A 16028-nucleotide genomic window follows, 5' to 3' on the forward strand; every position below is an offset into this window, starting at 1 on the left:
TCCTTTTTGTTCCAGTTTTCGATACTACTGTTGTCCAATCAGAACATTCATCTTCACCAAATTTGCTCAACGCGCTGCTTAATTCGAACTCAGCATCCACCTCCTCCATCTTTCTCTCATTCGCGAGATCATCTCTGTCACCCGTCCAAAGCTTCGTTTGATCACGTGCTTTTTCAAACAGGGTGTCGCAAAATCCCACTGAATTCGCCGTGGGGACAATAAAAGGTAACTCTTAAAAGTCACTCAACAAAATGTTACACCACAATTGGCATGCTGACTGCTGGAATGTCCACCAGAGCTGTTGCCAGAGAATTAATATTAATTTCTCTACCATGAGCCACCTCCAACATAGTTTTTGACAATTTGGCAGTATGCCCAACGAGTCTCAAAACCACAGACCAAGTGTAACCACGCCAGCCCATGATTTTCTTAAAAGAACATTTCATTTTTTAGGAACTCGGTCCGGCTTTCAACTTACTCTTGAAAGTTGTAATAGTAGAATGCACAAGGTGAAATTTTGAAATTGGGTAGTGAATAATCAGTTTTCCTCTTGTCATGTCAGTCATTGCAGACCTTAGAGCTATTTATAACTTGCCAGAAATATCCAGATCAACTAGCCCATGACAGGTAACGTATTTTAGCTAGGTTTTTAAGCCCAAACATTATGTTATAATGTTTGAGTCACTTATATCACATGAATACACATTAGACATGGCAAAATATATACAATTGCAAGAACATTTGCTGTAAAACTGCAACATTTTCTCTGCACCCCATGACAAAATGTGTAGAAGTAACCATACAAAAAGTGTGGCGTGCAGAATGTTCCCCTGGATGCTGGAAGTGTGGCCTGAGTGAAAAGGTTTGGGAACCCCTGGTTTAGCAGGTTGAGTAGGGAATAATGGCATATTCAGGGACATGAGGGTAGGAGGTCGAAACCCATCGAATGTACATTTGTTTTTGTTTTATGTGAAACCACACTTTTTGCACTGTTGTTCAAATAATTTGTTGTATTTAGTATAGTATAGGCGTCTGTTTAAGCACCCTAAATCATGCAATAGATATCGTTTTGAAAAAGAGTAAACTTGAAGGCAAAAAAAAGGAGAATAATGTAAGATGCAAATCTGGTATTCCAATTGATTATAGGCTACGAAAGCCAACGATTTACCGCTGCGCCACGGTGGTTTGAAGAAAACAACAGAGGAAAAATGTTCATCTAATAATCACATACGTCTATGTATTACTGACCAGCAGATGTCACTCATGTGCATTTTGAACAGATAACGATAAAGCTCTGAAGATTGAACAGTTTTTTAGCACACTTTGGTGAAAGCTCCGAAGCATTCGGAAATCCTCGGCTTCCTATTACTATGCCCTGGCACTGTCGCTCCCAGAGGAACATAGAGAACTAGTGGGGAACAGCAGCATAGGTCTGGGTAGACGTTGTCGCCATTTTAAATGTGGCAAAGGTTCACTTACTTCATTTCTTATTCCTTACACAACATCACCCTCCTATAAAATGCTATTACACCGTAATTCGCACACGCGCATTATTGTAACGACTTCCTACGTGTGTGTGATAGAGAGAGCAAGTGACAGCATTAATAGCGGAAGTTTCTCGCGTCCTCTCCAATCTCGTTCTAACCAAACACTTCTCTCCAGCAAGCATCCCATCCAGTGATCAAAGAGGAGAGAGAACTCAAAGGTATTTGATTTTACATCGTTTTACATCATTACTACTTTATAACTACCAGGTGTGGTTACATTCACGGTTGATGGCATGGCAGGGAGTAGATAGGGTATCACTTCTGCTTCAAATGAAACAACTTCATCTGCTGATGCTGTGGCTAGATTCTGTAGCACCACACTAACTATGTATGTATGTATGTATGTATGTATGTATGTATGTATGTACAGTTGAAGTCGGTAGTTTACATACACTTAGGTTGGAGTCATTTAAACTCGTTTGGCAAGTCAGTTAGGACATCTACTTTGTGGATGGCACAAGTAAGTTTTCCAACAATTGTTTGTAGACAGATTATTTCACTTATAATTCACTGTAACACAATTCCAGTGGGTCAGACGTTTACATACACTAAGTTGACTGTGCCTTTAAACAGCTTGGAAATTCCAGAAAATTTGTCATGGCTTTAGAAGCTTCTGACAAATGATGTCAATTAGCCTGAGTCAATTGGAGGTGTACCTGTGGATGTATTTCAAGGCATACCTTCAAACTCAGTGCCTCTTTGCTTGACATCATGGGAAAATAAAAAGAAATAAGCCAAGACCTCAGAAATTTCTAAATGCCTGAAGATACCACGTTCATCTGTACAAACAATAGTATGCATGTATAAACACCATGTGACCACGCAGCCATCATACCGCTCAGGAAGGAGACGCGTTCTTTCTCCTAGAGATGAATGTACTTTGGTGTGAAAAGTGCAAATCAATCTCAGAACAACAGCAAAGGACCTTGTGAAGATGCTGGAGAAAACAGGTACAAAAGTATCTATATGCACAATAAAATGAGTCCTATATCAACAAAACCTGAAAGGCCACTCAGCAAGGAAGAAGCCACTGCTCCTAAACCGTCATAAAAAAAGCCAGACTACGGTTTGCAACTGCACATGGGGACAAAGATCATACATTTTGGAGTAATGTCCTCTGGTCTGATGAAACAAAAATAGAACTGTTTGGCCATAATGACCATCGCTATGTTTGGAGGAAAAAGGGGGAGGCTTGCAGAACACCATCCCAACCGTGAAGCACGGGGGTGGCAGCATCGTGTTGTGGGGGTGCTTTGCTGTCGGAGGGACCGGTGCACTTCACAAAATAAATGGCTTCATGAGGACAGAAAATTATGTGGATATGTTGAAGCAACATCTCAAGACATCAGTCAAAGCTTGGTCACAAATGGGTCATCCAAATGGACAATGACCCCAAGCATACTTCCAAAGTTGTGGCAAAATGGCTTAAGGACAACAAAGTCAAGGTATTAGAGTGGCCATCACTAAGCCCTGACCTCAATCCTATAGAAAATGTGTGGGCAGAACTGAAAAAGCTTGTGCGAGCAAGGAGGCCTACAAACCTGACTCAGTTAAACCAGCTCTGTCTGGAGGATGGGCCAAAATTCACCCAACTTATTGTGGGAAGCTTGTGGAAGGCTACCTGAAACATTTGACCCAAGTTAAACAATTTAAAGGCAATGCTACCAAATACTAATTGAATGTATGTAAACCTCTGACCCACTGGGAATGTGATGGAAGAAATAAAAGCTGACATAAATCATTCTCTCTACTATTATTCTGACATTTCACATTCTTAAAATAAAGTGGGGATCCTAACTGACCAAAGACAGGGCATTTTTATGAGGATTAAATAACAAGAATTGTGAAAAACTGAGTTTAAATGTATTAGGCTAAGGTGTATGTAAACTTCCGACTTCAACTGTATGTATGTATGCATGTATGTAGCCTAGATTGTAAAAGGTTTTAAACATCCTAATTTCTAATATACAGGATGAGTATTCTGTCACACTTGTACTTGCTTTCAATCTGAACACAAACAGTACAGACATACACACACACATGCACTATATTGTAACTGAGACCATTATCTCTCCTCTCTTTGTTCTGTAGGGTAAGATGCTGAGTGCGTCCACCCCGACCCAGACGCCCCCCAGCGGAGAGGACAGTTCTGACAGGGGGTCAGAGGTCAGTGTTGGAGCTCCAGCCACAGAGACAGACCGCTTCGGCTTCATCCTGGGGAATGGATCCACTGCTGGGTCAGTACTACGCAGAGCTTCTGGCTCAGCAGCACTGAAAACCTTTTTTTATTTTACCATTCTCTCTGTTATTTTTAAAATATTGATTAGTTACAAATAAGAGAAACAAACAGAGAGAATGCATTTCTGGTGAATAAAATCCACTAAAGACATCCTATAGCTTGAAACTGAATGCAAAAAAACACAGTTATGGCAGGAAAGATGACCGTTCAGCATCAGACATCTTTTTTTCAATAGATGCAAGTAGAAATGGGTCTTGACCCAGGTAGAATCGGAACACCAATATAACAATCACCCCCTACACGCTCTCACTCACTCTGTGTCGTTGAACATCCTGACCCGTTGCCATGGAGACAGTCGCACCGCCACCTTGTGGTTTTCCTGTTTCCTGTGGGTGTTTATGTTTTTTTCGTTCACTGTGACAAGAACTGAAGGTGCAGTTGACTCATCTCAGGAAATGTGCAGATAATTTTGTCCACAGAAACAGAATAGAGCGAGCCATAGTGAGGAGTTTGTTACCTACCTGAGAAATATACTGCCTTGGAAATGTTATGACAGTTTTGTTTAAAGTGTTCACCATATTCTGCTGATGATATGTTGGTTAGGAGTGAAGGCCCACCCCCTGAGCTCGTTAGACAGAGAGAGGCCAAGTGGATCAACATCATAAGCCAATGGGATCGTGTCTTACTAAAAAATTCCAGCAAGGTGTGTACTCTGCCTTTTAAATGTAACCTTTTCTGGAACACCAGACCCAGGTGTTTACTCTGGCATGACCATTACACACCCTCCACCCGTCTCTCAGGTCAAAGAGCAGTGTCAGAAAGGCATCCCAGCATCCCTCAGGGCTAAATGTTGGCCACTGCTGTGTGGCGCCACAGACAGAATGCGCCACAACAAGGACCTCTATCAGGTAAGAGAGCAACCACCTCTACAGATAGAACCAACAATTAGAAACTTACGGTTCCATTTGCATGATATACTTACTGTAAATCTACAAATATTGCAGAGTAAAACCTAGTCATCAGGTAAATCTCTCCCCCTCAATCAGACTCTGGACTCCAGACCCGCACTACAGAGCTGGGTGGACGTGATAGAGAGAGACTTAGACCGCCAGTTCCCCTTCCATGAGATGTTCCTCTCCAGAGACGGCCATGGGTAACAGAGCCTCATAATACTACACGTGGAATGATGACATACTAAACACATCTTTCTTCATCTCTCTTTCTTGTAGTTTTGTATAAATATTATCCAGTGTTACCCTGTCAATGTTTGATGCATCAGAGTGTTGTGTTGTTTGTGTGGGCAGACAGCGTGGTCTGTTCCGGGTGCTGAAGGCCTTCACTCAGCTGAAGCCTGAGGAGGGCTACTGCCAGGCCCAGGGACCTGTAGCAGCTGTACTGCTGATGAACATGCCTACTGAGGTACTGTTACAATCACCATGTTATCACCAGTGATCCTTCATCATCACCATGTTGAAAGGACTGGACCTTTCATCTCTCTTAATACCTTTGCTTTCCCCTCCTATAGCAGGCATTCTGGTGTCTGGTGCAGATCAGTGAACAGTACCTCCCTGGCTACTACAGTCCCCTTCTGGTAAGATGATGGCTCTACACAGTTACTTTACTACACATGATCAATTTGTGATACAGCGTGCTCAACAGTGGAACGTGCATATATTTTTCATCAGTAAAGGGTTTGGATGTTGTAACATAGCTGAATAGCAGCTCTCTGGACACTTGTCCCTCTAATGTTGTCGTTAGGAGGGGGTTCTCTTTGACGCAGCCATGCTGACCAGGGTACTGAAGAGGACGTGTCCCGCGGCTCACAAGCACCTGCAGAGACACGGCGTGGAGCCTCTGATGTTCGCCACCGATTGGTTGATGTGCCTGTTCACACGCCACCTACCCTTTAACACCCTGCTCAGGGTCTGGGACCTGTTCTTCTGCTATGGTCTGTACCTGAATAAGGGACTTTGTCAATCCATCATCTATGGTCATATTTATGCATTCTATCAATCCTCTATCTAATCTACCTATTCTTATTTCTTGGCCCTTCCATCCACACAAGATTGAAAGAATCTCTCTAAGAGGAGATTTGATTCCTCTGTTTCCCTCGTGTTGTTTTTATCCCCCCTCCATCAGGAGTGCGTGTGTTGTTCCAGGTGGCGGTGGTGTTGGTGCGCAGGGCTCTGGGCCGGGTGGAGCAGAGGGAGGAGTGCGAGGGCCAGATGGAGACTCTGGAGAGGCTGAGGGGTGTGAGGGAGCAGGTGCAGCAGGAGGACGATACCTTCATTGCAGAGGTCAGACACCTGGCCTCAGGACCGATACGCATGTACACAAGTTATACTTGAACTATCTTACCATGTATATAAATACACACACCTGTGTGATAGCAGATAAACCCCCACTTTTACCACCTCCCCCCGTATCTCCCTTTTCACCCCCACCTACAGTGGGGAGAACAAGTATTTGATAACCTGCAAAATCGGCAGTGTTTCCTACTTACAAAGCATGTAGAGGTCTGTAATTTTTTTTAGCATAGGTACACTTCAACTGTGAGACGGAATCTAAAACAAAAATCCAGAAAATCACATTGTATGATTTTTAAGTAATTAATTTCAATTTTATTGCATGACATAAGTATTTGATCACCTACCAACCAGTAATAATTCCAGCTCTCACAGACCTTAGTTTTTCTTTAAGAAGCCCTCCTGTTCTCCACTCTTTACCTGTATTAACTGCACCTGTTGGAACTTGTTACCTGTATAAAAGACACCTGTCCACACTCAATCAAACAGACTCCAACCTCTCCACAATGGCCAATACCAGAGAGCTGTGTAAGGACATCAGGGATAAAATTGTAGACCTGCACAAGGCTGGGATTGGCTACAGGACAATAAGCAAGCAGCTTGGTGAGAAGGCAACAACTGTTGGCGCAATTATTAGAAAATGGAAGAAGTTCAAGATGACGGTCAATCACCCTCGGTCTGGGGCTCCATGCAAGATCTCACCTCGTGGGGCATCAATGATCATGAGGAAGGTGAGGGATCAGCCCAGAACTCCACGGCAGGACCTGGTCAATGACCTGAAGAAAGCTGGGACCACAGTCTCAAAGAAAACCATTAGTAACACACTACGCCGTCATGGATTAAAATCCTGCAGCGCACGCAAGGTCCCCCTGCTCAAGCCAGCTCATGTCCAGGCCTGTCTGAAGTTTGCCAATGACCATCTGGATGATCCAGAGGAGGAATGGGAAAAGGTCATGTGGTCTGATGAGACAAAAATAGAGCTTTTTGGTCTAAACTCCACTCGCCGTGTTTGGAGGAAGAAGAAAGATGAGTACAACCCCAAGAACACCATCCCAACCGTGAAGCATAGAGGTGGAAACATCTTTCTTTGGGGATGCTTTTCTGTAAAGGGGACAGGACGACTGCACCGTATTGAGGGGAGGATGGATGGGGCCATGTATCGCGAGATCTTGGCAAACAACCTCCTTCCCTCAGTAAGAGCATTGAAGATGGGTTGTGGCTGGGTCTTCCAGCATGACAACGACCCGAAACACACAGCCAGGGCAACTAAAGAGTGGCTCCGTAAGAAGCATCTCAAGGTCCTGGAGTGGCCTAGCCAGTCTCCAGACCTGAACCCAATAGAAAATCTTTGGAGGGAGCTGAAAGTCTGTATTGCCCAGCAATAGCCCCGAAACTTGAAGGATCTGGAGAAGATCTGTATGGAGGAGTGGGCCAAAATCCCTGCTGCAGTGTGTGCAAACCTGGTCAAGAACTACAGGAAACGTATGATCTCTGTAATTGCAAACAAAGGTTTCTGTACCAAATATTAGGTTCTGCTTTTCTGATGTATCAAATACTTATGTCATGTATTAAAATGCTAATTAATTACTTAAAAATCATACAATGTGATTTTCTGGATTTTTGTTTTAGATTCCGTCTCTCACAGTTGAAGTGTACCTGTGATAAAAATTACAGACTCCTACATGCTCTGTAAGTAGGAAAACCTGCAAAATCGACAGTGTATCAAATACTTGTTCTCCCCACTGTAGGTGTGTTCTGTCCCCCTATCGAGTAAGGATTTGGAGAGGCAGACGGAGAGAGAGCTGGAGAAGTGGAGAATGGAACGGCCCGCCTCCACCTTTGATCCCCGGGGTCGTTGCCACGGATATCGGATGGCGTGGGCGAGGGTTCGAGAGAGGGAGGAGGAGAGGAACAGGAAGGAGAGGGAGAAAGGGAACCTGTCCCTCCCTCTGATTCGCTCTGTCTCCCTCCTCTCTCTCTCTCCCTCGCTCCTCCGCAAGAAGTGGATAAGAGGGAGTAGGACAGACATTGGGGAGTGGGAGGGAGAAGGCACAGAGGTGAGGAAGGTTTCAGAGGAGGTGTGGGAGGAGAGAAGCGAGGGAGGGAATCTGAGGAGAAGAAGTGAGATGGATGGTAGTCCAGTGAGGGCTCCGTGTCTTCCATGTCCAGCTACAGAGGACAGGGCCCCAGTGGAAACGGGAGAACCATTAGAACAGGAGGAGAGAAGACAGAAAACCCAGCTGACCCCAGATTCAGACAGAGAACCTTCCCAGCAGTGTCAGCTCACCTTGAACCACAGCGTCACCTTGAACCACAGCGTCACCTTACAGGGCCAGGGAGAGGAGCAGGGGGGTCTCAGCCAGACACCGGTCTCTGAGCAGCACAGCAACAGCCAGACACAGGAAACTGACCACAGTAAAGACACCATGCAAACACAGGAAGTACTGAACAAACAGTCAACAGCGAGTGCAAATTTCATCACAGTGCATATAGTGACAGAGACGAAGGGTGAGGCAGAGAAAAGCAAGGAGACAGAGACATGTGCAGGAGCAATGACAGAGGAGGAAACTGCTCCACACACAGACCTGAAGACATACACAGAGGAGGAAACTGCTCCAGACACAAAACTGAAGACATACACAGAGGAGGAAACTGCTCCAGACACAGAACTGAAGACATACACAGAGGAGGAAACTGCTCCACACACAGACCTGAAGACATACACAGAGGAGGAAACTGCTCCAGACACAGACCTGAAGACCTACATTGAAGCAAAGACAGAGAAGGAAAGAGTGACAGAGACCCACACAGATGTAGAGATTCAGATACGAGCAGAAGCCAAGACAGAGGAGGAAATGGAGGCAGAGGTACAGAAAGGACTACACACAGATAAAAGTGTAGAGACCAAGACGGACATGGGGTCAACAGAGACAGCGACTCAAACAGATGTGAATACAGACACGGAGACAGACACACAACAAGAAGCAGATGTAAACTTGGAGGCAGAAACAGACACGGGCTCACTGACCGAGAGAGACAAAGGCACTGGCACAGAGACACACACCGACAAGGAGATACAGGCTCATACAGAGATCCAGTCACACAAAGGGACGGAGACACACACAGATGAAAAATCTGAGGCAGAGAGAGAAACGGCGTTAGAGGCACATACAGAACCAGAGACGCAGGAAGAAAATGAGTCAGCGATGCACATAGAGGCAGACAGAAGAGTAGAGGCAGAGTTGGGGTCACAGATTGAGGCAGAAACACAGACGGACAAAGAATCAGAGATACGGGTAGCTGTATACATAGGGATTGAGACGCGCACGGAGAAAGCCACTGACACAAACACAGGGACAGAGACGACCATGGAGTCTCCACATGACATTCAGAGACGCACAGAGACAGCAAAGACAAAGGTACAGTACGCAGAGCCCTCTAGCACAATACCAGCCAATCAGAGCCAGGTTTCTCCAGAGTTGACATCCACTACTGAGCCTGCGGAGGAGAGGAACTCATCAGAACAGAAGCTTCCTGAAAGACCCCAGAGTCCAGTCACCATCCGTCCAGATCAGGAGACCCAGACAGTCAGGGAGAGTGAAGGAGAGAAAGAAAAGAAAGCCTCAACTGACATCCTTCCACCATTACATCAGGGGGAATCACTGACATGTGAATTCCCTCACATACCTGACAACCCAAAGTCACAAAGTCAGAGTGAGTCTCCCCCTCCTGCAGACTCAAAGGCTGACTCTGGCAACTCGGTGTCCACACAAATTGATGTCTCGTCCCAAAGGACTACGCCCTGTGATGGACCGTGGGCAACCCCTTCCGGAGACTTCCGGCTCTGCAAATCCTCCAGCTCCCGGAGGCTCACCCGCAGGCTCTCTGAGGATCTCTTCACTAAACCCAACCAATCACAACCCACCTTCACACAATCCAATCAATCAAATATAGGCTTCATTCAGTCCAATCAACCACAACCCACATCTCCCATTCAGGTACCAAAGCGCCCAGAATCACCCAAACGGGTGACAGGGAGCAACCCGGACACTGTCCCACCTCAGACTGGGCCTAAATCTGACAAAGGGCCGACCGACACCCCCAGGCTATTTGGTCTCTTCCGCAGGCTCAAATGGGAGCAACCAAGGCAGGACAGGGAGAAAGGGGAGCACAAAGTCCCCATTCCCCAAATCCTGATCCAGGACTTCAGTGATGGGACGGGTGAGGGGAGCACGGTCAGGGGGGAGGAAGAGGAGAACCTGAGCTCCAGAGAGAGGAGGAGGAGACGGAGGGAGCAGGAGAGGAGGGAGAAAGAGGAGGAGAAGTTACAGAAGAAGAGGGAGAAGGAGTTAGAGAAAGAGAGAAAGAGGGAGAGGAGGAAGCCTCAGACGAGGGGGAAGAGTTTTCAGGTGCTACACAGCAGTGTTCCCCTTCCTGGAAACAGTGGCTCACAGACATTTGGTTCCAAAAGAAACTCAACTCCATCTATGGAGACATACTTTTAACAAGCAAGGAAAGAAATCGACATTCTAAAAGTTTTTACAAACCACAAAAATTACCCATAAAACATCTCATCCAAGTGTAGACTTGAAAAAAAATGTAAATAAAAAAATTTATATTTTCAAACTCCGGGAGAAAAAAAAAGTGTTTTTTTTTATTCTAGAGCTTGTGTACATTGATCATTGACATGCCATCATAAACAGGAAGTACTTGTCCATTTCCTCATAATTCCAGAGTCCCCCAGTGTGATGATATAGTCCAATAAAAAGTCTGAATGTCCCATCACTGTCCCTCAGAGGACCTACTGAGTGCAGACTTTCTTCAAGGCTGCAACGGTCATTAGAACTAGAAAGGTCTGGATTTGTTCAAATCCATATTCTAAAAAATTATCCCAAGAGTAAGACTCCGCATCTAATGTGATTAGTCTTCAGATTAGATGCAGACCTTTTTTCATCTTTTTAAATATCTCTTCGCAGGGATTCTATAAGTGGGTTTCTCCAAAACACACACACACAAACACACGTGGCTTCAACTCCACCACCCCAGGTCACGGCAATGGTGCTTGGGTGTCGTCCTCGCTGTCACTGGCCAACACTTCCTGGCTCTTGATCGTCTGATTGGTCAGTTGAGAATCAGAGGGACAGACTGACCCGAAAAAGAGCGAGCGGAACTGAGTGGGAATAAAGAAAGAGAGGGGGAGAGGGGTTAGTTTTACATTGATCCCAGGAGTTGTGTAAGTAACAGCAAGCCCTTTGACAACAAAGCTCACCTTTTTATTTGGAGGTCTTTCAGTGTCCTCGGTATCTTCCTCCTCCTCTTCCTCTCCTCTCTCTAGCCTGCGCATGGCTACAGATGGCGGAGTTGTAAGTGTGTGATTGGGCGAGGGGGACCGGGGTGCAAGGGCATCGGAGGGACCCGCTAATTCACTGGTCTCCATGGCGATGAGATAAGAGTCAATGTCGTCAGTCATAAAGTCGTCAGGAGGTGGCGGTGAACGAGCTCTGGGGAGAACGGAGAGGATTCTGGGTAAAGAACAGGGTCCTGTACAAAGAGGCATGACTGTTCTGAATGTTTGACAGTTAATGTTCAATTACCGTTTTGTGTTGTTGTTATGGTTACAGAGGTTGGAGTCATCAGACAGAGTGGCAAGCACGAAGTTCACCTCCAGAACACTGTCTGTTACACTTAACACCACAGGACTGACAAAAACAGAAATGAATGCTACACGGGAAACAAAATATTCTTATACCTCCATATTGGTATGTGTGGGTGGTGAATATGTATCCTTACCTGCCTGGCTCATCAAAATACATTGAGACTGGGAGACCTGTGGATTCTGCAAACACCAGCAAGCCCTGAAAGACACCGCAACGCTTCATTAAGTGGCCTGCTATGATGCCTTCAAATCACTTATGACATATACCACGTCAGATTATAACAACAGTAATAACCTATTTGTCAAGTAACAGCACCCTACATACCCTCAGCTCCTTTAGACAGAATGTGATGCTGGTCTGAGCTCCGACAGCAAAGTGGTCAAACTCATCAGAACTCAAACACAATTCAGTCAGCATGGCTTTGGATTGCTCTACGAGAGAGAGAGAGAGCGAAAAGGAGAAGGGGGGTTAAAGATATTACTATCATTTTGCTATACAGGGTTAATGACTTATTGAAAAATAGCTAATAAACTACACCGCCAACACTTCAATAGTATAGAAAAACAAAACGGGTTTCTCCTCACCTGCCTCGTCGTCTACATGGTTCCTGAAGCACACTCGTTCTCCACTCACTGACACACTCACCTCTTCCAGAGAGGGAGGGAAGTGCAGCACCGTGTCAACCAGCAACCTGGAGGAAAGAAAAAAGGAAAAATCAAAGTGATGCATAGGAGGTAAGATGACAGGAGAGGAACACTGAAAGAGAGAGAGAGAATGTGCTGACCTGGGCTGGGCTCGAAGCATGTTGGCACAGCTCTCTTTATCAAACACGGCCTGCAGACTCTCACTGTCCTGGAATGACAGGTTGTGTGTCTTCAGCAGACCTACAGAACGCAAACACACACACTTGATATGCCTTGATTAGGGGAAGTTAAGGGTGCGAGGAGGTTTAAAGTGGTTAAAACAGATAAAACTCTTCTGTGGTTATTTTATGACACTTTAACAGTCTGTACCATGTTTGCAGTGCAGGGTGAAGGTGAGACGACTCTTCTCTCCATCCAGTTCAATGTGACACTTCTCTACTGTCTTCTCCAGAGATGACAGGGACCTGAACACGGCCTGCACACACTGAGAGAGAGAGGCAGAGAGGGACGAGAATAAGTAGACATTACAGATATAACAGAAGAGTTTTAAACTGTAGATAACAGAAATGTGTCAAATAGGGTTGGCTCAATTCAAATTGAAGGCAGTCAATTCAGGAAGTGGTTAGAATGAAAATTGAAGATTAAAACTATATATATTTTTTATAAATGGCATATACTTTTCAGTTTATTGTGAAAGTAATTAAAAATATATGCATTTTTTATGATTGAATGAACTGGATTGACTGCCTTCAATTTAAATTGCGCCCAACCCTGGGGTCAAAGCAATGTGTTTCTGTACCTTGATAGCCATCTTACAGCGAAAAGCATGTCCTAAGGGAATGGTGTACCTGTAAAAGAATGGAAGCAGCCATAGGTAGTGTACCCTTTCTTTCTTTCGCATTCTCTCTCTCTCACACACACACACACACACACACACACACACACACACACACACACACACACACACACACACACACACACACACACACCATACCTGCTGAAGAAGAGTGGGGAGAAAAGGAAGCACGCGTAGGCTGAGCGGGATGAGTTCACTGAACGCAGAGCCAGCTGTGAGACAGGAAAGAGTAACTTTACAACTGCAGCCCAATCCCTGGGCCTCAATGATGTTTTGGCAACAATATTGTAGAATTGAGTGAGAATGAGTGTCAATGTATTTTGGTATGCATATTAAATTGTGCTTGTGTGTGTATCATGGTAACTCACCCCATCCTCCTGTGGCTCCAGGTACAACTCATCACCTATCCTGGACAGAGAGTGGATGGCCTTGGCCAGCACTGTAAAACACAGACACACAAATCATCCCAATTTCATTCAATAAAAAGGCATGTAGCTAGCTAGCTACAGTACCAGTCAAAAGTTTGGACACACCTACTCATTCAAGGGTTTTTCTTCATTTTTACTATTTTCTACATTGTAAACTAATAGTGAAGACATCAGCCAGTGATTTATTTAGAATTCAATGTACACTTAACCAGCATGGCTACCACAGCATCCTGCAGCGCTTACTGGGACTATCATTTGTTTTTCAACAGGACAATGACCAAAAACACACCTCCAGGCTGTGTAAGGGCTATTTGACCAAGAAGGAGAGTGATGGAGTGCTGCATCAGATGACCTGGCTTCCACAATCACCCGACCCCAACCCAATTTAGATGGTTTGGGATAAGTTGGACCGCAGAGTGAAGCAAAAGCAGCCAAGAAGTCCTCAGCATTCATCCCCCTCCTCTCCTCTGTAACTGTTCCCCAGGTCGTTGTTGCAAATGAGAACGTGTTCTCAGTCAACTTACCTGATAAAATAACGAAGAAATACACATGTGGGAACTCCTTCAAGACTGTTGGAAAAGCATTCCAGGTGAAGCTGGTTGAGAGAATGCCAATGAGTGTGCAAAGCTGTCATTAAGGCAAAGGGTGGCTACTTTGAAGAATCTAAAATATATTTTGATTTGTTTAACAACGTTTTGGTTACTACATGATTCCATAGGTGTTATTTCATAGTTTCGATGCCTTCACTATTATTCTACAATGTCCAAAACCCTGGAATGAGTAGGTGTGTACAAACGTTTGACTGGTATTGTAGGTGGTGGTATAAAATGTTTTCTTCAATGTCTGATGGGATAAGTACCTTTCACGTTGCCCCCTGTCACCACACAGTCCATGTCAGGGAGATGACGGTACTTGTTTGAGTTACAATGCAGGTGTACAGATCACACTTTCATATCGCCTGGACAATAAGGGCGTGTCAGTCAGAGACATATAGCTACAGTTACAATGGTTTTCCTGGCTACTCATCCCTCACAGAAAGCTGACAAATATCAACGTGACTCTCTGTTTGATAGCAAATGATCAGTGAGCAAAAGTTGTTCCAGTCACTTTTGAAATGGGTAGCACTTGTCAACATCATTGCAGAAGGAAGCTAGCCAGCTACAAATTTCATTCCAAAGGAGTAACGCTATATTACTGGCAAATTAGCAAAGTGATTTACTGACCAAAGATTGCTAGCGACGTTATAACACCAGTTCACAATGTAGCTAGCTACGGGTACTTGCTGTCTGGAAAGCTTGTTAGATAACCAGCTAACAGGACCAGCTAACGTTAGCTAGTTGAGTAAAGTGAAATCTGTTTAGCGAGCCAGCATTTTAGTCAGAAACATCATCATCATCATTCCTGCTCGATTGGCTATATTCAGAAGGCTTGTGCATTATATTGGCCATTAATACTATTCACTAACCTCCATATCTAGCTATAAATATACACAGCAAAGTGTTGTAAATACTCACTTTATTTACTTCAAAGCCGCCATCACGCGCGTCTTTTTAACCGACCAATGAGAGAAACGAATGGGCGTGTTCTTGGTGATTCAGCGCCTGCCCATGTCGTGATCTGTCTGGATCTTCAGACAGCTTCCAAACAATGCCGAGTATCAAGTCTAATCAGTCAATCCTTCATTAGAGAAACTGGTTCTATCAATTCACACACTCCACAGCTTTCAACTGTGGGTTGTAACTATACTAAACAAAAATATAAACGCAAAAAATGTCAATGATTTTTACTGAGTTACAGTTCATATAATGAAATCAATTAACTGAAAAAGGTATTAGTCCCTAATTATGGATTTCACATGACTGGGCAGGGGCGCAGCCATGGGTGGGCCTGGGAGGGCATAGGCCCACCCACTCACGAGCCTTCCCAGCAATTCAGAATACGTTTTTCCCCACTTTAGGGCTTTATTACAGACAGAAATACCTCTCAGTTTCATCAGCTGTCTGGGTGGCTGGTCTCAGATGATCCCGCAGGTGAGGAAGCCAGATGTGGAGGTCCTGGGCTGGCATGGTTACACGTGATCTGTGGTTGTGAGTCCGTTTGGGTGTGCTGCCATATTCTCTAAAACGACGTTGGAGGCGGCTTATGGTAGAGAAATTAAATTATCTGGCAACACCTCTGGGTGACATTCCTGCATTCAGAATACCAATTGTACGCTCCTTCAAAACTTGAGACATCTCTGGCATTGTGTTGTGTAACAAAACTACACATTTTAGAGTGGCCTTTCGTTATACCCAGCACAAGGTGCACCTGTGCAATGATCATGCTCTTTCACCAGCTTCTTGATATGCCAC

At 44.8% G+C, this 16028-nt stretch overlaps 2 protein-coding genes across 4 annotated transcripts; one reads left to right on the forward strand and one right to left on the reverse strand.

The window, feature by feature from the left end:
• Positions 1-1337: 1337 nt before the first annotated feature.
• LOC135526403 (ecotropic viral integration site 5 ortholog-like) lies at positions 1338-10721 on the forward strand. Of its 2 annotated transcripts, none has more exons than XM_064954755.1 (10): positions 1338-1705; positions 3639-3784; positions 4390-4489; positions 4587-4694; positions 4833-4939; positions 5091-5205; positions 5312-5377; positions 5545-5734; positions 5926-6083; positions 7841-10721. In XM_064954755.1, the coding sequence occupies exons 2-10, from the start codon at positions 3645-3647 to the stop codon at positions 10595-10597; spliced, it is 3741 nt and encodes a 1246-aa protein (XP_064810827.1). In that variant the 5' UTR covers positions 1338-1705; positions 3639-3644; the 3' UTR covers positions 10598-10721. The 2 variants fall into 2 exon arrangements, with proteins under 2 accessions (XP_064810827.1, XP_064810828.1); XM_064954756.1 differs by having other exon boundaries at positions 5315-5377.
• rad9a (RAD9 checkpoint clamp component A) lies at positions 10720-15245 on the reverse strand. 2 transcript variants are annotated; one of them, XM_064954758.1, is made up of 13 exons: positions 15192-15245; positions 14537-14635; positions 13618-13688; positions 13388-13461; positions 13193-13241; positions 12763-12877; positions 12534-12633; positions 12334-12440; positions 12074-12180; positions 11883-11947; positions 11687-11791; positions 11362-11593; positions 10720-11262 (listed from the first exon to the last, which is right to left on the reverse strand). In XM_064954758.1, exons 2-13 carry the CDS (start codon positions 14568-14570, stop codon positions 11140-11142), a joined length of 1182 nt encoding a protein of 393 aa, XP_064810830.1. In that variant the 5' UTR covers positions 14571-14635; positions 15192-15245; the 3' UTR covers positions 10720-11139. The 2 variants fall into 2 exon arrangements, with proteins under 2 accessions (XP_064810830.1, XP_064810829.1); XM_064954757.1 differs by lacking the exon at positions 15192-15245 and adding an exon at positions 13967-14201 and having other exon boundaries at positions 14537-14629.
• Between the last annotated feature and the right edge of the window lie 783 nt (positions 15246-16028).

Source organism: Oncorhynchus masou, chromosome 32, assembly GCF_036934945.1.
Source record: "Oncorhynchus masou masou isolate Uvic2021 chromosome 32, UVic_Omas_1.1, whole genome shotgun sequence".
Lineage (NCBI taxonomy): Eukaryota > Metazoa > Chordata > Actinopteri > Salmoniformes > Salmonidae > Oncorhynchus > Oncorhynchus masou.

What these genes read in the sequence shown, in the direction of transcription:
- rad9a (XM_064954757.1), bottom strand. Translation starts at nt 14,021, where the DNA reads ATGCAGCACTCCATCACTCTCCTTCTTGGTCAAATAGCCCTTACACAG. An exon ending in AGCCCTTACACAGCCTGGAG is followed by an intron (nt 13,689 to 13,966) that starts GTGTGTTTTTGG and finishes TGTGTTTTACAG; the next exon opens with TGCTGGCCAAGGCCATCCAC. An exon ending in TATTTTGATGAGCCAGGCAG is followed by an intron (nt 11,792 to 11,882) that starts GTAAGGATACAT and finishes TGTTTTTGTCAG; the next exon opens with TCCTGTGGTGTTAAGTGTAA.
- LOC135526403 (XM_064954755.1), top strand. Translation starts at nt 3,645, where the DNA reads ATGCTGAGTGCGTCCACCCCGACCCAGACGCCCCCCAGCGGAGAGGAC. An exon ending in GGGAATGGATCCACTGCTGG is followed by an intron (nt 3,785 to 4,389) that starts GTCAGTACTACG and finishes TATGTTGGTTAG; the next exon opens with GAGTGAAGGCCCACCCCCTG. An exon ending in ACAACAAGGACCTCTATCAG is followed by an intron (nt 4,695 to 4,832) that starts GTAAGAGAGCAA and finishes CCCCTCAATCAG; the next exon opens with ACTCTGGACTCCAGACCCGC.